The 23,159-nt window shown below is 40.9% G+C and overlaps 1 protein-coding gene across 1 annotated transcript; it reads right to left on the minus strand.

The window, feature by feature from the left end:
- Positions 1 to 4,304: 4,304 nt before the first annotated feature.
- On the minus strand, positions 4,305 to 22,700 carry LOC121442639 (sushi repeat-containing protein SRPX-like). Its single transcript, XM_041644240.1, has 8 exons — positions 22,688 to 22,700; positions 22,091 to 22,267; positions 14,894 to 15,020; positions 13,088 to 13,209; positions 12,312 to 12,491; positions 10,571 to 10,704; positions 8,280 to 8,401; positions 4,305 to 4,783 (listed from the first exon to the last, which is right to left on the minus strand). Exons 1-8 carry the CDS (start codon positions 22,698 to 22,700, stop codon positions 4,600 to 4,602), a joined length of 1,059 nt encoding a protein of 352 aa, XP_041500174.1. The 3' UTR covers positions 4,305 to 4,599.
- Positions 22,701 to 23,159: the final 459 nt, after the last annotated feature.

Here is a 23,159-nt window from a genome sequence, read left to right on the forward strand (position 1 = left end):
TTATAGAAGACTAAATAAATGTAGACTACATGACAAGATTTCAAAAACTCTCTGAACTACATGGAACTACAGAATAAAAGATCTTGCAAGAAGCTAGGAAATCAGAGGTTTGTCTACAAAAGCTGGGAGTCACAATGAGAATTATATTTAATTATTCCAAAGTCTTTCTATTTTTATTCCCACAAAAAGGCATGGTTCCATTCAAGAATTTTCCAAGATGTATGGTACCCAGTGGAATTAAGCCTGAAAATAGCCCCCAGTGATTATTGTCTCTTAGTATCCATGTCCTTTTATGCTGTGCTTCCATATCAAAAAGGGTTGACCTTGGGCACACACCTTTAATTCCAGCACTCAGCAGGCAAAGGCAGGAGGATCTCTGTGAGTTCGAGGCCAACCTGGTCTACAGAGTAAGTTCCAGGACAGGCACCAAAGCTAGAGAGAAACCCTATCTCGAAAAACAAAACATAAATACAAACAAAAAAACACAAAAAGAAAGAAAGAAATAGAAAAAAGGAAGGAAGAAGAGAGAGGGAGAGAGAGAGGGAGAGGGAGGGAGAGGAGAGCTGACCTATGTGGCAAACTGGATACAGTAAAACAGTTTATCTCTTGAATCACTGTCATAAAAGACAATGTTTCTATTTTTGATCACTCTTGACTCATTTCCACTAGAAGAAACCAACTGTCATATTCTGAGAGTAATGAAGCCCATGTGGGCAAGAACAGAGGCACCTTCCAAGAACCAGTCATGAGAGTCACCATGAATCCTCTAGCTTTAGTCAGGTCTTCAGATGACTACAGCTTCATCAGAAACTTCAATACAAATTTGGCAAGCCAATACTCCCCCCAAATCCCTGACACACAGAAATTGTGAGATAATAAAATGTTTATTTCTTCAAGTCACTGAGTTTTGGAGTAATTTCACTGTAATAATAAATGACCAAGATAAATATCTACATCCTGGACTTGGGTCAACCTGCTTCTCCACCCCCTACTTCAATGTTCATTAACTTTTTGATATAGGTTAAAAAAACTCCCATTGAACCATCCACTTATAGAAAATTGCCATATCTAGATTTTAAAAAAATATACCATATTGAAGTATTTAGGGCAATCAAAAAACTAGCAAACTAGAAGATTGTCATCACTTATCAGAAGTCAAATAAACTTCAGTTTTGAGATGTTTGATTAAGGATAAATTACAATATATACCCCTGTAGGTGAGAGGATGTTTAAATGAAGATATAAAATGTGTAGCCTTTTTATTTTAAAAGGTGAAGAAGTCAGAGAAATGATAGCAATTGAAAAATGATGAGGTATCTCAGAAAAGAGCCAGATGAGAAGACTCAGATTCTGTAACTAAAACAGACAAGATAGATTCTAAGCAGGCCTGATAACTTAAAGAATTAAATGAGAATTTCTGCTGACATCTACTGAGCAGACAGCGTTTTCTATTGGACTTTAGTTCATTTAACTGCCTATTTCTTCCCTATACACATGTGCTCAAGAATATGTATCCTTTAGTGTTCTCTCTCTCATGAACACACAACATGCAATGAGGGTTGTTTGTTGTTTCTATGTGTGTGTGTATTCATGCTGTTTATGAAAATATATATTTATACATGCATGCTTTGATGTGGAAGCCAAAGGTTGAGAAGTGGGAGCCTCCTTGCCTGACGTTTTACATGGGTGCTGGAAATAGAACTCAGGTCCTTGTTTTACACAGCAAGTACTTTACCAATTGTTATGAGCTATCTCCCTAGATCCAGCTGTTTCTTTCTAGGATTTCACAATGTACATGTAAAATATTCTGTGAAATTTCCAGGGAGAAACTTGTGTTCTAGAGATAGCAACTGATAACATTTTTGAAGTGTTTCCCATGTCATCCTATAGGGTGTTTAATTTTCAAATATCACAGGTCACACATGCATTCATTTGTATTCAAATAATCTGCATATTTGGGGGTCAGGGTCAAAGTGCTATAATATTTCCAATAACCAGAAAGACTAGTTTGAATAAATCAGATAAGTTCCTCTCACACTGTCCCATGGCATAGGGTACTTTGTGAAGTTCATCACCAATTGACATTCCTCCCCCGTTTATACTTTTTACTTTAAGCCACTATACGTTGGAACTTGAACTTTCTATCATTTCACTATTTTGTTTAAGAATAGATTATAGGTCAAACTGATACCAGAAATGTTTGGAAATGGTTGCCTAGGAATAAAATCTAGCTTTTCATTAAATTCCAAGGTGTGATTTTTCAGGCTCAACCACTAACAAATACAAATGCAGGCCTAATAAGTAAAGCTGACCTCCCCACAAAGGGATCTGTTATGCAACCAGTGAGTGGAAACTTCTGTGGATGTGTTGCAGTCGAGAGTTCAGCCCTACTTTTACATACACACAAACTGAGGACCGCAAAAGTTACTCAACTTCTCATATAAAATTTCATAGCACTTACCTTTAATCTATAAACTTAACCTGTATACTTTAAACATCTCTGAATTCCGTATAGTAGCCCATATAAGGGAAATGTTTAGACTTATGTTTCATACTTTATTGGTTTGGAAACAGTGAGGGAAAAGTCTGTACAATTTCAATATAGGCATCATGTGACCTTGTCTGAATATTTTCAATACAAGGTTAATTGAATCAACAGATGTAGTAGGTACCAAGGAAAAACGAGGTCAAGTGCATTTACACTCCTGCTTCAGTGCCTTCATTTCTAGGACCTTGTCTTTTTTCTAATTAAAAATATGGCACCAGGATTTATCCCTACTGCTTATACTGGCTTTTTTGAACCTATTCTCTTTGGATGGATACCTTGCTCAGCCTAGATACGGTAGGGTGGGCCTTGGACAGTTTCCAAAGCAGTGTATCTTACCCTCTCTGAGGAGTGAATAGGGGGTGGGGTGGGGGTGGGGTAAATGGAGGGAATGGGAGGAGGGGAGGGAGTGGGAACTGGGATTGGTATGTAAAATGAGAAAAGATAGTTTTCTTTTAAAAAATAAATAAATAAAAGAATCACAACAGAAATAAAAAGAGATGACACATTTTAAATCACATAAAATATATAATTACATCATTTCTCCCATTCCTGTCCTCTCTCTAATCTTCCCATATCCCTCCCTCCAAAACCTTCCATGTTTCTTCCCCTAACTCCTTCCCAAACTGATAACCTCTTTTTGTTATTATTGGTACAGATGTATGCATAAATACATAAATACAACCTACTGAGTCCCTTTAGCCTAGCATGTGTTATATAGTTTCTGTCTGACATTTTGATTTCGGTAACCCATTTGAGGAATCATCCCTGAGAGAAGCTAATTCTCCTTCTCTCAGCAGTCATTAATTTTCTGTAGTTCCTTGTCTTGTAGTGATGTTCTGTGATATTTCTCTACCATTATTAGCATGTCCTCTAAGGAGGACATACTTCAAGTATCTCTGATACGATCTCTTACTGAGAGTAGAAGGAAATAAGGAGATTTGAAGACAGTTCTCAGGATTCTGAGACAGTACTTTTCCACTCCTAAACTTCAACTTGACTCCAGTGTCTGTATGACTGGTAGATTCATTTGTTTGAAGCTCCACCCATCAACAAACACTGAGATGCGCAATGTTTCACCTTCACATACAGACTCCAGAAGTGAATAATGGTTCCAGGACATTCAAGCATAACCCAATCTGTGGGTATTGAACTGTTTATATAGAATCTCATTATGGTTGCCTATAACCTATGTGTATCTTCCTGTATGCTTTAAAACAGCTCTGGATTACTGAGAATTCCTCATACAAGGGAAATACATTGTTACGTGGGGAACTGCAATTAGGGGAGTCAACACCTTCTCTAGCTTTAAGCTCTGACACCATTAGCTGCAAGACGTCAAAGGTTTGTTCTTTGGTTTTTGGATTATTATATTAATTTTCTATTCTGTCACTTGGGGTCTCAGCTCTCTTCCACTTCACTTGGCCCCTTGCCAGGACTACAGTTTCCCTTTTTTAAGATAAACAAAGAATGGCGGTTTAAAACTTCTAACTACTGGACCAGGCGGTGGTGGCACATGCACTCGGGAGGCAGAGGCAGGCAGATCTCTGTGAGTTTGAGGCCAGCCTGGTCTACAAGAGCTAATTCCAGGACAGGAACCAAAAGCTACGGAGAAACCCTGTCTCGAAAAAAAAAAAAAAAAAACTTCAAACTACTGAGCACATGAAGCACGTAAACTTGGTGTTTGTAAGTTTGCTTCAAAATATTTTATTAACAAAAGTCTTATATAAACAATAAAAGGAAAGAAAAGTATGCTTGACAACGAATAATACGCTGAGAGTATGTGTGCGATTGTAGTTTCTAATACCAGACTAAAGGGAGAGTTAGAAAGAGTAAATATATTCCAATACTTTGAAACATTTCAAGGTTAAAAAAACATTGTGCCAATTTTTAAGGGCCAAGAAAGCACATAATAAAATAGACTTTAAAAATTACAAATGAAAATCTGTACATCAAGGATATTTTTAAGGCCTTCCCAGGTAAAAGGCACTCACTATGTAAGGCAGGGCACTACGTAAAAAGAGATGAGGAACCACCAAGAATGTAACATCACATCAGGTATTGCAAGTCTGGCCCATCTCAGCTTGTAGGATCATCTCTTCTTTTCTCAAGGGGAAAGTGTCAATGAGGTTGAAGAGAGCCATTGGTGTCACTAGGGAGACATAGCGTTCTTTGTCCGTTCCATGCTTATCCACTAGCACCATGCTGAAGGAGTAGAGTGGGATTCGAAGCAACAGCCTGGAATAAATAAAAAGAAGACTTGTTAAACCCTGACCTCCAGGACTTCTAGGGAGCAACCAGATCCCTCTGGTAATACTTTTTAGAGAAATGCTTGATGCCTAGATGCTGTGAAGGAATGAATCATTTTTAGGCCCCCACCACTCAAAGTGTGGACCTGGGACCCATAGCATCACATGAAAGAACTTGCTAATGTCTGACCTTAAACCTAACAAATTAGAATCTGTGTTATTAGTAATATCTTCAGATACTTGGTATTCAGAAGAAAAGTTGAGAAATTCTGCTTTAGATTATTGGGGTCTGAAATATCTCAGGCTAGCTATGGTACTATAAACCAAAGTTGCTACACAGCATGTAGAACAAGGCTAGATTTGGGGAGCAGTAATGTCAGAGCTATAATGGTGATGATTATCCAGAAAAAGTATTTGAGCACTCAGGGGACATTTGTCCATGTCTAAACACACTTTTGGTTGTCCTAAGAAGGGAGTTATAGTTACTACTGGCATCTAATTGATAAGTGTAAGACATACTGCTATATTTAAACTACAATACAGGCCAGCTTTCTAAACAGGCAAATCCAGCCTCCAGTGTCCAAAGGACTAAGGTTGAAGAAGGTACAATTGATTAAAGTAACATTCAAAAAAATGATAGTGATGACTATTTCAGGAATTAAATTAGAACTGTCTGGGTGTAGCCCAGACATTCCTCCTTATTTGACTATAATTAGTTCCACAAATAAGTTTTAAAAGTATTCTGGCATGGTTTCAAATGTGTGGTAGTTTTTCAACATATGGATTTCATCTATGTAGATGTTTTATATCACTACCAGCAAGTTAAAATGAGAAAGTCAAGAGAAAAGGAAGCAGATAGCTGAGCCCAGTGAAATAACAAGGCCACCCAGTCTCCTCTCCTGCTTTTGTTCCAGATGAAATAAAAGAGGCAGAACATACTCTGACATATAAATTTAAAGTGAATTTCTCCCCTTATGAACGGTTCCGTGATTTTTTTAATTGTATAAAGAAAAAGTAGTGAAATGGGTAGGCCAGTCAGAGATAGGGGAAGAATTAAAAGAAAACATAATAATACACATGCATGAAAATGCCTTAATGAAACCCATTCATTTTTATGCTAACTTGAAAAATTAATAAAGATATTATTGCATAAAATATAAACTGACTGGTCTTCTCAAAAAGCAGTTTCATGATATGAGGAAATAATTAGTATTTTCCCCCGTGGAAAGCTGACTTGCTAATACATATCTATTGACTAGAAATCCACAGGAAGATGACTATACTGCCTCCACCAGGCACCCCACAGTCGAAGTCGCTGAGGTAAGTTCAAGCACAAGAAGGTTCCAGGAAACTAAGCAGGGATGGAAGGAGAAAAGCACCAAGTGATGCCACGGCTGGAGCCTCGAGGAAAGATAGCTGGATGAAACACTGCTCCACGTGGTTTTAGAACAGTTCTGAGGCCCAAATGGTAACATCCCCCTGGCTATTACACACATTCTTCATGTGACTCTTGTACCTTGATTAACACAGAATATTAACAAAAAAGGGAGGGGGGACAACCGCCGTGGGAAAGGAGAAGTGGTCACATCAGCAACAGCAACACAAGTGGGTCCCAGTGGAGATGTCTCAGAGGTGGGTGGTAAAGTACCTCATGGATTGTGAGGTTGCTTTGAGGTTGGCAGCATTTCTGAACTACAAGATGACAATTATCAGATTGGAAGGAACTCTTCCTGGCTCACCTTCCATTGTGAAAATACTTGAAATAACTATTTTTCAAGTCTAAAAATAATAAGATTATTAAGGTGATGTCCTTTTTGCTTCCTGTATACTCTGTTCTTCATTTAACAGTTTAAATTACACCAAGAATTTATTATTGTTGTGTATGCATTTATCATGTATGTGTGTATCTGTGTCTACCACCTATTATCCTAAGAAAGTAATTTTAAAAACTGCAACAAATTTTATTTTTATGTATGAACGTGTTTGTGGTATATATGTGTCTGTGTTTGTGCTTGCATGTGTGTATACTATATACTATATATGTGCAGGTACATGTACATATGTGTGCATGTGGCTATGGTAGCCCAAGGTTGGCATCAGGAGACTGATTCAATGGCTCTCCATCTTATTCATCAAACTGGGAGCTCTCAGTTGAAACCAGAGCTCACTGACAAGGCGAATCTAGATAGCCAGCTTGCTCCAGAGATCCCTGTCTCTGTCTTCTATGGCTGGTCTCTTTGTCTTTCTATCTCCTGGCCATTGATATAAGTAACTTACATGACCATGTGTTCCCTTCATGAGAGGTGACCTTCACTAGAGACTCAAAGCAATAGAGTTTCCCCATCTCTGATTGTAGCCACTAGAATTATGAGCAAAAGAAACAACTGTAGGAGTTGCTTGCCTCTGGTATTTTGATGTAACAACAAGAACCTTACTAATACTATTATTTACTTTTACATTCTTTCTTCCCCATTTTCAGAAAAGTGAAAGGATATGTGTGCTTCAGAAGTTAATGTAAAAGATAGTAAAGCAATCTGAGACTCCAAAAGACAAGGAGACTTCTGGGACCTTGAGAACAGAGACTGATTCTGTCCCCTGCAGTATACCAAAGATAAAAGCTAGGCAAGAAAGGAAAATTTTAAGAAGTGTTAGTTTAGCCAGGCGGCAGTGGCGCATGCCTTTAATCCCAGCACTAGGAAGGCAGAGGCAGGCGGATCTCTGTGAATTCAAGGCCAGCCTGGTCTATAAGAGCTAGTTCTAGGACAGGCTCCAAAGCTACAGAGAAACCCTGTCTCAAAATACCAAAAGTAAATAAATAAATGAATGAATGAATGAATAAATAAATAAATAAATAAATAAATAAAAAGAAGTGTTAGTTTATCCTCATTACCCATCTCAAGGTGGCCAAGAGATACAAGAAAAAATGTAGGTTATTTCTGAAATTGTCTTTTAGCTGCTAAATATGGCTTTAATACGTTACTCAAGGTCTAACTATTAGGGATCTAGCTTTATAAGCATGACAAAAAGGAGATACAATTGTTGAAACAGAGATATGGACAAGTGCTCAGGAAAGAATGGGGCGGGGGGAGATCAAGCCTGAAAGGGCTAATTAGTATCTATCCTAATATGGCAAGAACTGCTGCTTATGTCATTTTGTTTTCAAATCATCCTCTCCTTCTAACAGAGAGAGAGAGGGAGAAGAAGAGAGAGAGAGAGAGAGAGAGAGAGAGAGAGAATATGCTTGGTTGGAAGGGAAAGAAAACACTAACAATTTTCCACTGCATAATTCAGTTGAACATGCAGAAACATGTCAACTAGCATGATTATAATACTCCCAGAATAAAAGTAATTAAACACTGAAGGTTGCCTGAATTAAATACTGAATAGAAAAAAAATCAGGGAACCTGACTGGGTACAAGAGCAACCATGGTGAGATCCAAGTGTATTCACAGGGAATGAAATTTAAGGAGAGAGCAGCTCCTTACCTGAGCTGCAGAGCTAGAGCTGGAGGCATAATCTTTGCTCTGATCCTGCCAATGAGGGTCGGGAACACTCCTACCAGCTCCACCACTGTGACATGCCGAAGATCCAGGCCACACTGTGCTTGCTGGGGGTAGAAGCAACAGAGCAGGTGTGAGTGAGTATAACTAAGGAACTGCAGACTGGCACCCCAGCAATGGTCCTGTGGGTGCTTCTTTGCCCATTCCAAATTGTACTGAAAACAGCTGAAAAACTAAGTCTAATCTGGTGCCTAGAAAATCTAAGTATCTTCCTAGTGGAATTATGCAAAACAGCTGGGCAATGGGATTTTGGAATCCTAAACACAATGGTTACTCTAAGGCACTTCTAGACATGGTGAGACTTTACATGAGTCAAATTCCTAAAACTATCCCCACCCTGAAGTTTCTAATCTCATTCTTATAAGGAATTAAGATTTTTCAGAGTTCCCCTTTCTTTACTAATTATCCATCCTCCACACACTCCTGCCCTATGTTCCCCATACCCAAACCCCAAGGAAACAAGGAGAAACTCGTAGAGGATGTGGCTCCGTCAACTACATGTTAGGTGGTCTCACAAGGAGCAGCAGCGACAATCAAAATAAAAAAAATTAACAGAAGATAAATAAGATGAATCTGATTGAATGGGAAAAGCAATTTTTAAATCCTGAACTTTTTCAACAATACTATATGAAGCAATACAATTATTACTAAGTCAACCACATCCTAGAAGGTAAGTGTGAATGAGTTGGTAAGAAGAAAAATATAAGAATATCTAGATCCAAAATGCCATAGCCAACTAGCTAATCAGGAGTTTAACTGGGGGCTGGGGGAACGTGAATGGGCTAAGGTTGAGGGCTAGCAATAGGACAAATTTGGTCATGAGCCAAGGTTTACTTATATAGAAGGCGAGTTTATGGGTTTATTCATTTTTTCAGAGATAAGGGCTTAAGGCATGTGTGGCCATGTCATGCTGCTATGCCAAGGACCATAAAACCAGGTAAGTATATGCATTTACCTTTTATGAGGAGCAAGGAGGTTGTGCTGGCTAGTTTTATGCCAACTTAACAAAAAGCTAAAGTCATCTGAGAGGAGGAAACCTCAATTATGGAAATTCTTTCATAAGAGTGAACTGTATGCAAGCCTGTAGTTTTCTTAATTAGTGATTGATGACGGAGGGCCCAGCTTATTGTGAGTGGTGCCCTTCTTGGGCTGGTGGTCTAGGCTGTATAAGAAAGTAGGCTGAGCAAGTCATGGGGAGGAAGTTAGTAAGCAGCACCCCTCCCTGACTTTTGCATCAGCTCCTACCTCCAGGCTCCTGCCCTGCTTGCATTCCTGCCTGACTTCCCTCAGTGATGGACTATGAATGTGAAACTGTAAGCCAAATAAACCATTCCTTTCTAAGTTGCTTTTTGTCATGGTGCTTCAACATAGCCATAGTAACCCTAATTAAGACAGAGGTAGGTGTACAATAGCAGGTAGGGTGCCAGGGATTTATGATACAGATTTAGTGAATTTGGCTCTTATAAAGGTAACCCAAACATTTCATGTGGCTCTTCATGGTTCGTGGGTGACCTGTTCAGATGGTAAAAAAGTAGTGGAAGAAAGACTCACTAGTCATTGTATTTACGCTGACGTGGGTACTAAACTGCTGCCTTCGATTAAACCAAGATCGTTCTAACAGGAATTAATGAACGAGAGATCCTAGAAAGGAAGTGCAGCAGATCCTGCTTCTTTAGCATTTGGTGAAGTTGACCAACTTCAAGACAAAAACAGGCAACTTCTAGTATGATCCTTGCAGTTTCTACCCTCCCCCAACATGTTGAGTGTCTCATTGAGTAGAAGCAAAATTCACTTTCATTAGAATAGGGGACATTCCCAGGGAGGGATATGGTGCCTAGAGGCTCTCGGATGCTTTTTATCTCCTTAGCCAGTCTATCGGGAAGATAACTGATGGATCACCTCGTGTCTATGAATGTGCTGGATAGGATCAGCAAAGCCAATTGTTCTTGGGCTGGGCCTGGACAGCATGTCAATTAAGCTTATTAGCAAAGACAGACAAACCTCGATGGTTGGAGAATGATTGGGTTAACTCTGGGGAGTCAATGTTAATAAGGTTATACACCAGCACCAGAAATGAATGACTGTCTTTAAAGTGCTGGTCCCTTAAACTCGCCCTAAATGGATTAGGCACTGAGTCTGGCCTTTGCTTTTAGCGAACTGCCCATCTTCTTCCTGTTAGAGGTCTCCCTCCCACCTTAGCTTTGCCAAGGCCTCACCTGCAGCATCCCCAACTGCAGTCTGTAGAGGATGTTTCGAGCTGTGGGTGTGGACACAATGAGAAGTCTCCTTTTCTCGTAAAACTGATCCAGGAGTGCCGCTGCTGTTCTGACACCAACATTGACATTCATTGCTGTAATCAGAAATGGTCACATAAGTTCACCGCGTAAATTCTGGCTTAGCTTAGCCAAGCACATACAAAACCCTAAGTAGACCCTGAGATGAGAATTCAAATTTAAGCAGTTGATTTCAGAAGTGAGTTCCTGAAACACCAGTAACAGACAGACGAGGCGCCCTAGCTTTCTCTTGTTGCTGTGACGCATCACATTAAACTCAGTGGCTTAGTCTAACATAAATTCATCGTTCTTTTGATATGGCCACGAAGAACAGGAGCCAAGTTTAATTCTAATTCTTCCATGGAAACTGATCAATGAAAAACAGCTCTAAATGATTGGCTCAGTCCACATAGCAGCAAACAGTCTGCCTCTGAAAAGGAAATTACAAAAGAAAAATGAGAACACACGAGGTAGGTTTTATGAACTTGGTGCTAATATTTCAAACAAGGTTAGCTTTAAAATCATTGTTCATTGCAATTTTCATCCAGTCAACTACACTGAGTGATAATTATGTGTCAACATCTGGGCTATTGCTCTGAATGAGAGGCAGTTATTATCTCTAACATTGCCTTTCGGGCTCACAGTCTAGGACAGTTTGGGTCAATATAAATAGAGTTTACATAAGTCTACAATTTAAATTTTTCTAATAGCTTCATTAGAGATGTACAAATAAATATGTGACAAGAGCTTTATATGTCAACCCAATATATTCAAATATTTCAACATGCCACCAATACAAAAAATTAGGGGTGCTTTATATTCTTTATTGTGCTAAGACTTTTAAATCAGTGTGTATTTTACACTGACCACATACCTGAATTTGGACTTATTTCAAGTGCTTCATGCCCATATACTGCTAGCAGGTAGATAGATTTATGAGATCATTTGATAATGTACTCCAGGCCTCAGTGTCACAAAAATGGGTATTATGTACTTATCTGAGGAGTCTGAGACTTTTCTGTTTTAATATATTAAATAGAAGAGCTTCATCCACCTGCTCTGAATGGTAGAGTTAAAGGAGGGGAAAAGGAAGAGATACCCGGGATTGAGACAAGGGGAAGCATACAAAAAAGTTAGTCTAGATTTCACACTCTCAGCCCAGTTGCTGTTCATCAGTAAGAATGACTGGCATACCAGGCAGTGGTGGTGCACACCTTTAATCCCAGCACCCGGGAGGCAGAGGCAGGCGGACCTCAGTGACTCTGAGGCCAGTCTGGTTTACAGAGCTAGTTCCAGGACAGCTAGAGCTGTTACACAGAGAAACCTTGTCTCTGGGGGAAAAACAAACAAACAGAATAACACTGGTACATTTTGAAGGCTTACCATGTACCAGGAACTGTTCTATTACAGCATTCAGTAGATGATCACATTTAAGAGAGGTATGATTTTCCTCATTTTACACAGGAGGAAGGATTTCAAATGCCCAAGTGGGGAACCAGAGAACAGACAAAAGCAAGATAAGGAGGCAGGTAAGATGAGCTACAGCATGGGCTTTTCACCTGCTCAGATGAGCAGAGCTGACACTGAACTTTAGAACGTGCAGGAAATGAAGCTGCTTTTTCCTGCCCTGGAATCAGGGGACATCAGATTCTCATGCTAGCTGGAACAAGAACTGCACGCATACCTGCACAGCTGGGCTCCGTGCCAGACCAAGCCAGATTGGATTGGCAAACCCGGGCAGGACTACCCTGAAGTTCATAGCCACCAATACAGGAGAATTCACAGGTAGCTCCGTAGTTGTCACCATCGCTGGAACACTTCATGTAACCATTGTCTGGGGCATTGAGTTTGCCACAGCGTCTGACTGTAGGGGACACAAACCCAGAATAGCCTTAGTCCCGAGCCCTCCTTCCATAAAGGAACCAGAGAAAGTGAGGTTTGTCATGACGTTACGCAACTAGTGAAATGAGTGAGAGGCAAGGAAGACTATTAAATGCCGCATAATGCTCACCGCCCATACCAAGGTATTCTTGAGATAGATAGTGGCATTAGCCACCTCGTGTTACACATGAGGAGCCTGAACCCTGAACAGTAAATGATACTACCTGTCCAAATCTTGAAACACGAAGTTTTCAAAAACGATTTACTCACACAGACGAAAAGAGGGGACTCCTAAGCACTCTGGTTATTTATCACAAGTACTGGAGATATCAGCTCAGAGACAGAAGCATTACTAAGTGGTAGTCTTCTTGGACAGACGGCGGTGCGCTCCTGTGAAGCTAGTCCTGTTTCCTACATAACCCACCCATCTTGGCATTGGTGGTAAGATGAAATACTTCCATCAGCATCACCAAAACCTAAGGCAAAGCTGGCAGCAGCCGTGCTACAAGGGGCATTCAGAACAGTCTGGCTTGGGGGCCTGGCCCTTCCTTTGACAGTCACAGGAAGCAACGGTCTCACCTCTTACTTTCACTCGGAACTTGCAGGTGCCCTTGTTCTCAGCTCTGTCATGGACTGTGTATTCAATCTTGTGGTCCCCTTCTGGAAAATTCGAGCCTGGAGGGAGGCCTTTTAGAATAACACTTAAGGAAGAAAGCAGAAATACCCAGGGTTATGCTTGTGTACCTAAATAGCAGCTGTTGAGTCTGGAGTCTGCTTCACAGGAGCAATTGGATCTCAGCTAAGAGCAGATTCATGGTTTTGTTCCTTCGTTTGTTTGTTGCTGAAGGATAGAATGGGGGTTGGGGGCTGAGCCTTCATGTTTTCCTTGTTGGGCAGACAACACAATACTTTATGAGGAAAATTCTTTCAGAGTACAGTTTAGTTGGCCATTTGGCAATTTAAGCCTGCAATAGGTACTAGAATGTTCTTTGCTTTTTCCATCTGGGTCAGTTCTCTGTGAATCCTTGACTCTCCTAACTCTTTGTTAGTAAAAGCAAATTTTTATTGTCTAACTTATATACATCTTAAAAGTATCAGGTATGGTTTATTATCTATGATTTAATTTAATGCTCATAGAATTTCTATTAGGCACGTAAAATTCTCCATTTTGTAGGAAAGGAAACTATGGCGACAAAAGGCTAAGGAACTTGACCAAGATTGGACAACACATGGCAACTATAGCATCTATCTTCTTAGCTATTTGAGAGCAACGTCAATTGGTATAACAATCAACTGACAGTTTCTGGTTAGTTTTCAATGTATAGAAAACTCACCTATTCCCTGTGGCCTCTAGGAGTGGTGATATTTTATGATAATAGCCATATGAAATAATCATTGTCACCACTGAGGAAAGCTTTACACACAGGTGGGACACACTTACAAGGCATGTGAACTGAGGAGTCTTGAGAAAGTATTAGAAATCCCACCACTCAGAGGTGTCACTTTTGACTTTAGATCCTTTAAGATCTTAAGATCCTTAGATAGCAAATGTAACTTCAGATAATCTTTCAAGTAGGCGTGATTGCTAATCTCTCTGAGACTATTTCATCATGAAAATAACAGGCGTCATCAATGGGACTCAAAAGAAACACCTATGTCAGAACTTTTAGACAAGAGAGGTTCCATGGTGACCTGATATTTTACATTTTGAATTTGTTGTACAGGACTTCAGCTGTTGTAGAAAGCTAAGAAATGATTATATGCCAGCAACTGAGTCAGGCATTGTACAAGACTGTAGTAATAAGTTAAGGGTAAAGAGTTCCCAACCCCAAATTATGCCAATTCTGAAGTGATTTTTAAAATTTTGTATGTACGCACATATGCACATAGTATAGACTATATATACAAGTACAGTATATATAGTATAATGTGTATGCATTTCATGTGTGTATAGTTAGTTGCTTTTTTCATATGACTTATTTTTAAACTCAATTTCATAAAGTTTCCCCTAGGGATTTTATGATCTTTATATATAGCAAGAGAAAATGTTTTTAATGATCAAACTTTATCTTGGAGAAATTACAATTAAAAAAAACTAATCCTCTTGTTTAAAGAAGAAGATATCTTGGGGATTTTTAGAACATGGAAATAAAATATCCTGCTATGAATAAGAGACTTTGGGTAGTGACTGTCTCGCATTTAGGAAATGGCAGAACATTTCCTAAGAGACAACATAGACTGGTCATATAGTTCAACACTCATGCTTACCTATAATGTACAAGGCTTTTAGGAGAGAGAGAGAGAGAGAGAGAGAGAGAGAGAGAGAGAGAGAGAAGAGAGAGAGAGAGAGAGCATTCCAGCTGCCAAGTGTCATGGTCAACTTACTCAGTAAGAATACCATCTGCTGTATCTCTCCCCTCTGGGGTTTCCCAGGACACCCGGACTGTCAGCTTATTTGGTTCAGCAATACGTTCTTTCACACTTGGGCACTTGATTCTCGGAGGTTCCACATCTTGAAAACACAAAGGAATCCAGAAATAATTTGTTGAAGCGGTGGTCAACACTCAAAGTCTGACAAACCAAGACCTCTAGACACTGGCCATTTCCAAAGAGATTGTTCACTCTGGATTTCTCTCTCTTTTTACCCTGTCCTTTCTCTTTGCTGAGTTTTAAAGGCCTTTTAGGACTCACCCACACAAAAACAGACCTGCCGTTCCCTCCCATTGCTACATGTGCTGGGTGTATATGTCCTAACTCTGCACACTGACTTGGCACCAGCATAGTTACTCAGCTAAAGCCAGAAGTCATTCAGTTTTAGCGAGCCTGGCCTGATTTAAAGACAGTGTTGTAGTATACCGAGCAGCGGTACCAACACTATCACCTACTTTGATTCAATTCAATGCAACAAAACTTTTAGGAGTGCCAACCTTATCCAAGGGTGTCATTTTAAATGCTGGCATTTGAGGTGAAAGTGAATTTGATGCTAAAAATTTATCAGCGTTCAAAGTGTATTGGGGGTGCTTATTTCACCAAAATGTACATCTTTCAGGAGGCAGAGAGCAGCACTGTTCTGGATAAGGCAAACTTGAATGTTATGGCTGTGTAATGGAGACACCTCTCTCAGTTTATATATGTCCACACTGAGGCTCACAGGGTTTATGTGCCTTATTTAAGTTACTCCACCCCCTCATAATCAAGACGGGTTGATAATGAGGGCTGGAAAAAAATGAGATGTTAATTCTACATTGGGTTGTGTTGCCTGTAATCAAAGCTGAAGTGCAGGCACCAGGGGAAATTTGGAAGTTTACCGGTTCTCCTGATGTCAAGCAGGTAGAGAATGTATTCAAAGACAGCACATGGCAGCCCGCTTTGCATCGTTTTACAAACCAGCCAATAATAACATAAATGCTATTACAACTTAGGTGAAAACTTAATGTCCTCTCTGATACTGAATCACATCTCTCAGAAACTGGATGCATCAAGTAAATCCCTTCACACACTTTCCCCTGCTTCTTACAAAGATTCCTCATTTTATGTAGTGTAAGAGATAATGAATACTGAATAGTTTTTCAAACAGTTTTACCTTTATGTATCTAAATTTGCTTTCCTTCTAGGTCATGCTTCAATAGACTGTGAGTTTGCAGCCTTATTACACAGATCTTAAGCTGAATAACTATCATATTTCATTGAACATAAGTCATGATAAACTATAAGATGCATCCCAGCCCCAGTGACATTAAAATATGAAAGTTATGCCTTAAGAATAAAATAATGTGTATGTGTCACAATGATATGGAATACAGTTAAATCTATCTGAAGTATCCTTTTGTGACTCACTGAGTTCTTAAAAATAATCTTTTTTATTACTATGCTAGGTAATAGAAGACATGCTTCAGTAATTCAGGTGAGCATGTCAATGCTTTGGGTGAATCAGGTAAGTGTTGAATGTCTGCTGTCCACTTGTCAGAGAGTGTCAGCAACTGCTTTCTTGAAAATATGCTTACATAGAAGGTAAAGCAAAAGAAGAGAGTTTGAGGATGGTGATTAGGTGGAAGCCCCATCTCTCTCTCCCCAGACCCTGTCCCTTCAGAAAGTCTGCCATCGGCAGTTCCTCTCCCAGAGATACCAGGGACCACACCTACCAGCTATTTCAAACCCTGCTCATAAATCTGCTACGTGTGCCCTCATGTTCTGTCCCCTGCCTTCCTGAGGGCCACCCAGGAGTGCTCTGCTTTGCATTGCCCTGTTTATTAAATCTAGATTTATTAATTCTGTCTGATTTGGCTTATTACATCAGCGGTGGAGGAATCCAGCAACCGAGGATCCAATACTTAACAGATGAGTTACTGATTTCTACATAAAATTACACTATTTATGAGTGAAGAGAGATTCTTAGCCTCTGCATCAGGTAAACTAAATGTGGATGATACACTCTCTGCTTTCCTGTGTCGACTAGGTGAGCTGACAGTGCAAGCTCACTCCCCAGTAGGTGATCCGGGAGGGGTAGGGGGAGAGTCTCAGAGCTTCCCAAAGACAGCTAGAGTCTGCCTAACAATGACCAGTAAAATGTGGCCTAGTTGTTCCAAAGGAGGGCTTTTCTAAACATGCAACAAATATAAGTCATACCATATAAGAAGCAATATTTTCTGAAAGTTACTATAGAGACATAATTACTAATCCCCTTGAAGTCCAAATGACTGCAATGTCAGTTATTGTGTGGAAATCCTGAAGCCTCTGTGAGACTCCTATTCTGTGTTTTCTGTCCCATTCGCTGGAGAGATTTGACAAATCATGTCCCTTCTCTATATTCCTCTTTCATTTCTGAGTAGAAAATGCAATAATCAGAAATATTGTGCTGGCCAACATTGGTAGCAAAACTATTTACCAAGGAATCTTGAACACGTGTGTGTGAAACAAGGAAGAGTCACAGGGACAATGCCTTGGTCAACAACTAACAATAAACTGAAAGATCCTCTGTCAGTTTCAGACCTAGGCTGCTGTGGCAGAGTCTGGCACCTTCAGATTTCCCTAGCTTGGGGCAGTTGTCATGTAAAGCAATTCAAAGGGCTTTAGATCACAGTGGGTGGTAAGAAAAGAGGGGAGGGAGAAGAAGAAGGAAAGATGGAGATCCAGTCAGAGTCTAGTCCTGAGTCTAATTGCTTTATATGTGCAGGAGGCTCATCTTGGATCCTGCAGGCTGTTAATCATCACCTGAGCCATAATGGATCGCAAAGAGCAGCCATCCCCATAGAATGCCCAAATTTCCGACCGACAGTATCTCTTTGGTCAATAATTTAGCTGTCTGAAACCACTGTGTTCCAGGCAGTCTGTTGCACACAATGACGAGGGAGACAAATCTAAGAGTCTGAGGACTGGAGGGAAGGGATTGAGAGGGGCTGGAGGGAGGAAAGGGAGGGGAAACTATACAATTGTATTGCAAATACAAGTATACTTTTTAAAGGAATTTGAGAGTGATGATGGAGGCCAGAAACATCTATTTCCCCGGGCACATGAAGCAAATGACTGCCAAGGGCAGAACAAAACTTGTCTTTGAAAACTTGCCCAATAGTTTTCCTTTCTCCAGCCAGAGGACAATCCCTGTGGATGCCTCTGGAAAGTGGTTCCATTTCTTTGGCACTACAAGATTTCAAGAAACTTTCCAGAAGCAGAAAGAAAGAAAGAAAGAAAGAAAGAAAGAAAGAAAGAAAGAAAGGAGGGAGGGAGGGAGGGAGGGAGGGAGGGAGGGAGGGGAGTAATGCACAAGCTCCACAACCAAAGTTGCCCGACTAAAAACTCATTTCTATTAGAGAAGGCCACACAGCAAAAGTTGGCCTGTGTGTCAGTTGCAGTGCTAAATCATGTGAGGCAAAAATGGGAACAGTATTTCCATCAACCAAGTGGTCGTAAAACTGGAATTAGATTCCTGATGGTATGTGTATTTACCAGCCTGGGGAAAAATCATATAAAATAATCTTTAACAATGCACTGGTTCATTTATTCCTACCCCTGCTGATATTTGTAGCAATGGAATAATGACTTGAAGCCGAACAACTATCCCCATGAGCCACTGGTTAAACAAAATCACCACACAGCAAAATGTTTGCCATCAATTTCCATATGTTATTTCTCAAAGATATATTTTATTCCAGGTTTTTAAATTTTTATTTTATCATCATCATTATTATTATTAGATTTTCAAGACAGGGTTTCTCTGTAGCTTTAGAGCTTGTCTGTCCTGGAACTAGCTCTTATAGACCAGGTTGGCCTCGAACTCACAGAGATCCGCCTGCCTCTGCTTCCCGAGTGCTGGGATTAAAGGTTTGCACCAACACTGCCCAACTTTATTCCAGGATTTAACTTATGTTATTCTACTCTGCAGAAGACATAAAAAAGAAAGAGGAATTTCAGCAACCAAGCTGTTTGTATATTGTCCTTTGTTAAAGCAACAAAATGAGTATTCTCTTCATGACAAAAGGCATCTACTAATCTTTCTTCTTCCATGCTTTTAAAACTGTAGTTTTTTTCTTCTTGTTTTGAAGGAGGAAAATGTTTTGGTCCATAGCAGAGAGATACATCTACTGAAAATGGGGTCTCTAAATGAGGATTTGTGTTTACTCTTACTGTTCATTGTTCTACGGAATCAAATAAATAAAAAATGACAGAAATGAAAATATCTCTGCACACAAGGTAGTTTCAGCGGATGGAGGAAAGGGCTTCTTAACGTCTTCACTCCCCTGCAGCTTACAGTAAGCTTTCTCTCCACCTACATGACCCTATTCATTTCGTAAAGAACTGAGCTTGACGTTAGTCTGAGGCAGAGAATGAATCCTGACTTGTGGCACTTACAAATGAGCCAGACCGCAGAACTGGCCACCTTGGAGTCAAAGACGGCCCAGCCTTCCCATTCCCTCCAAGTTTGCAGAAGAACTGCATTAGCTTTCTTAGCTCTCAGCACAGTTCGGGCCAAAATGTGCTGTTGAAGGTTGTGTGGAAACCTGGGAACAACTCAAGCGCCATGTGTCAATTCCTAAAATAGGCTGAGGCTCTGAGTTATGCTCAAGGAAGCCTGTTCCTGCCAGCACACAAGCAACTTATTAATAAAGCCAAAGAAGTAAATGATAGCATTGGAGCAAAATTTACTGGGGACAAACTCCAGGTTGTCTGTCTCTGAAGTCAGAAAGCACTGCCTGCTTTCTCTGTCTGTTCTTTTCATTCACCTTGGAGCTCTAAGCTCTTGGGGACTCTGCACCCCACTTCCCATTCCCATCGAGTTGCATATACATTTTCCATTTCTCCAATACACTTGAAACTTGTCTCAGCAAACGGTAAGATAAATTGCCTGAATTTGGGGTTCATTTCTTACTTCCTTCCCTCTCCCTCTGGGCAAGTTCCAGGGCCATCTGGGCTGGCTTTAGACATGCTTGCTGCTTTTTGAGAACAATCAGCATTTTCTTTCCATTGTTGTGCACAATCTGGAAATCTGAACAATATGTCCCCAGAGTGCTTGCCAAAGCTTGCTTAGCAGAAAGAGCTTTGGGCTTCTCCTCTCCCACACCGTGACCTCTGCTCCTTCCAATACAAGGGAACAGAGATTTGACTGATTTCCTTTGGTTTGTTTTCAAGGGCTAGTTTGCACACAGCAAAGCACAAGATACATACCAAAAGCAGCATCTGTGAGGTGCTCTTCTGCGCTGAACACATGGGCTTAGCAATGTGCATGTCCAGATCTCACCATCACCACTGCCAGCACATTCTGTCTGTCCTCACCAAGGAGAACTTCTCAGCAGTGGAGACACCTCATCTTTAGAGAAAGGTGTATCCGCTAAATATTTTGTTGGCACTCAGCTTTGTCATATTGTCCCCTTTGGGGCCATCACTACGTCTTAAAGCAACAGTTGTGTAGATTCTTTTGTCAGCTGGGTGCCACACAGGTCTCGCTGACATGAGATAGAGGGCAGGAAGGCAGTAGGAGCCATTCTATTTCTGATAGCACCTTCAGTGGTTATTGGCTGAACTCTCCCTTCTCATCCATCATGGTGTCAATAACATGGGAGCGTAGAGTTGTGGCCTACACTACCATTTCGCTGTTGCTCTTCTAGCCTATGCTCAGCCCTTGTCCACAGAAAAGTGGGGAGTGGGGAGGAGTTGGGGTGAATGTGTTCCAAGTACATTGTATGAAAATCTCAAAGAGTTAACAAAATCCACTTAAAAACAATGCGAGATTTTGTTTTGATGTTCTCCAAGGGCAGGGTCTGGCAGCTCCCAGAGCTTAGGAGTGAATGGCCCTCTGTGACAGTGGTTCTCAAGGGCTTCAAGAACTTCAGTACAATCCCAGCACTTCAGAGACTTGGGCTCCAGTGGCAGTCAGCTGCAGAAAACACTGCCCTAGAGCTGGCTGTCTCAACCTCTAAAGAAACACCAGAATCCAAAGATGTATTTTGGTTTTCTACATCTGTGACCATTTCATGATTTTGTGTTCCTTGGTCTTTCTCCTGAGGTTGACGCAGCCTATCCAAGAACAGTATTTCTGAGTATAAAGATTTTTAACTCCTTCCTAAATTTGAACTCCTAAAGCAGGTTTTCTAACTTTGGCTCACAACGGAATTACCTTTGCTGGCTTTTAGAGAAGCAGACTGTTGGGCCTGCCTCAGCTGGGCAGGGAATTTGCATTTTCCTTGGGGATTTCTAATGCTGCTTTCAGAGCCTGAGCCTAGATCTCCAGCAGGAATATCACCTGAGCCAATTTTAGAACCCTATTGGCCTCTTCCAACTGCCTCTTTGTCACGTTAATTGAATCAGAATCTCTAAGGGAAGTCACAGAAAGGTACCCAGCTGGCAATTACAGGTAGCTATGGTGAGAACCCACTGCCCCTAGGCATGTGGTTGTCAATGGATGGGTAAATTTTCTTCCCCAGAGCCACTGAAAATATCTCTAGAGACATTTCTGATAGCCACGATTAGGTTGGAAACAGGGCATGGAGACATTGTCTTTAAGCACTTAGTGGGTTAAAATCTAAGAGCACTCTCCAATATCACATGGTACAAAAAGTAAAGGAACACAGTAAAAATTGTCTGACCCCAAATGTCTGCTGTTCTAATGTTCATGAACCTTCTCATACAGGATGAATCCCCCCAAGCCTGACTCCCAAGACTGACTGAGTTGAAATCTGCATTTTTCTCAAGGTTCCCAGAAAATTCTCAGGCACTGAAAACTTTCAGTACCTGAGTTTAGTGGCCCTCTATTTGAATACTTGAAACTCTCTAGAGGGCCTCTGAAAATGCAAAGTGCTGGGCTCTACCTCCAGAATTTTAAATTCAAGAAGTAGAGAGGAACATGAGAGTCCCATTTCTCATTAGTTCCCAGGGTGACAGCCTAGGCACTGACAACAGTCAGCCTAAAAGCAGGCTGCCTTGAAGTCAGCTAAGATAGAGTCTGAGGTCTTGGGCTGGGCCTAGGCACTGAAACACTATTGAATGCAATGCTGGCTGTTTAAATTGTTTCCCTTAATGTATACTATACCAACAAAGACCCACTGCTCCTCTCCCAAGAAGTGGCTTCTGAGGTCTGTGACGTTTACTTACCCACACAGGAGGCTGGTGGGCCACTCCAGGTCTTGGTGTCCATACACGTGACTGTCCGCTCCCCTTTCAATGTATATCCCGGTGAGCAATAGTACTCACAGCGAGAGTTGAAGTAGGCACCATCGACACACTTAAACCCTCCATTTGATGGCATGGCAAGGGGAGGGCATCGCTTTTCTAAAAAGGAGAGAATCGGGTATTCAAGGTTTCCTAGTTTTTGTCCACAAGTTCAGAATCCAGACACTTGGAAAGCATGCAGTGAACAGCTTGCTGCAATATAACATGTGGCATTAAACAATGGCTCCTCATGTGTCACATAGAAGACATGAAGTTTCATATCACAGTTAGGTGGCTTTCGTATCCCAGCTGCAACAAGGTCTTAGACCGAATTCGCCAGAGGCAAACCCTGAGAGAAGGATTTGCATGCTAACACTTTTGGAAGGGAGTGTTGCCAGGGGAGACCAGTGAAAAAGTGGGATAACAGGAGAAAGATGAGGAGAGTGCCAACAAGGGGTGACAGATAGCAGAATCAGCCTCAGCTTGCTCCTTCAGGGGCACCCTGGAGGGAAGCTGCCAGTTCCCATTCAACCTCCACACCTGGAACCGCCATTTGTTACTTAGTCATTAGACAGAACTGCCCATGGGAGAGCCTTTCACTTGTAAAAATAAAATAAAATAAAAGCTGGGCTGGTAGTTCACACTGGTGAAGGAGATTCAGGAAACCAAGGCCAGACATCCTAGGCTACAATAAATAACTAAACAACCAAATAAACAAATAGGAAGTGGGTAGAAAAGCAGCAGTGAGAAAGAGTTTTCTGTAAGACATTTTCTTCTTTCTCTGAAGAAAGCTGAAGCGTGGATAAATGTGGCTGTGTCTAGTGACACAGCCCTTCAATCCCAGCTTCTTAGGACATTGAGGCAGGAAGATGGCAAGTTCAAAGCTTGGGCTGGGCTACAAACTGAGATTCCAACAGCTTTCCAAGTTGGTGAGATCCTGCCTCAAAATAAAGAGGGTTTTAGTGAGTGAGTGAGTGAGTGAGTGAGTGAGTGAGTTAGTTAGTGAGTTGGT

Source organism: Microtus oregoni, unplaced genomic scaffold (genome assembly GCF_018167655.1).
Source record: "Microtus oregoni isolate MIOR12 unplaced genomic scaffold, Mior012 000092F_ref0000046, whole genome shotgun sequence".
Lineage (NCBI taxonomy): Eukaryota > Metazoa > Chordata > Mammalia > Rodentia > Cricetidae > Microtus > Microtus oregoni.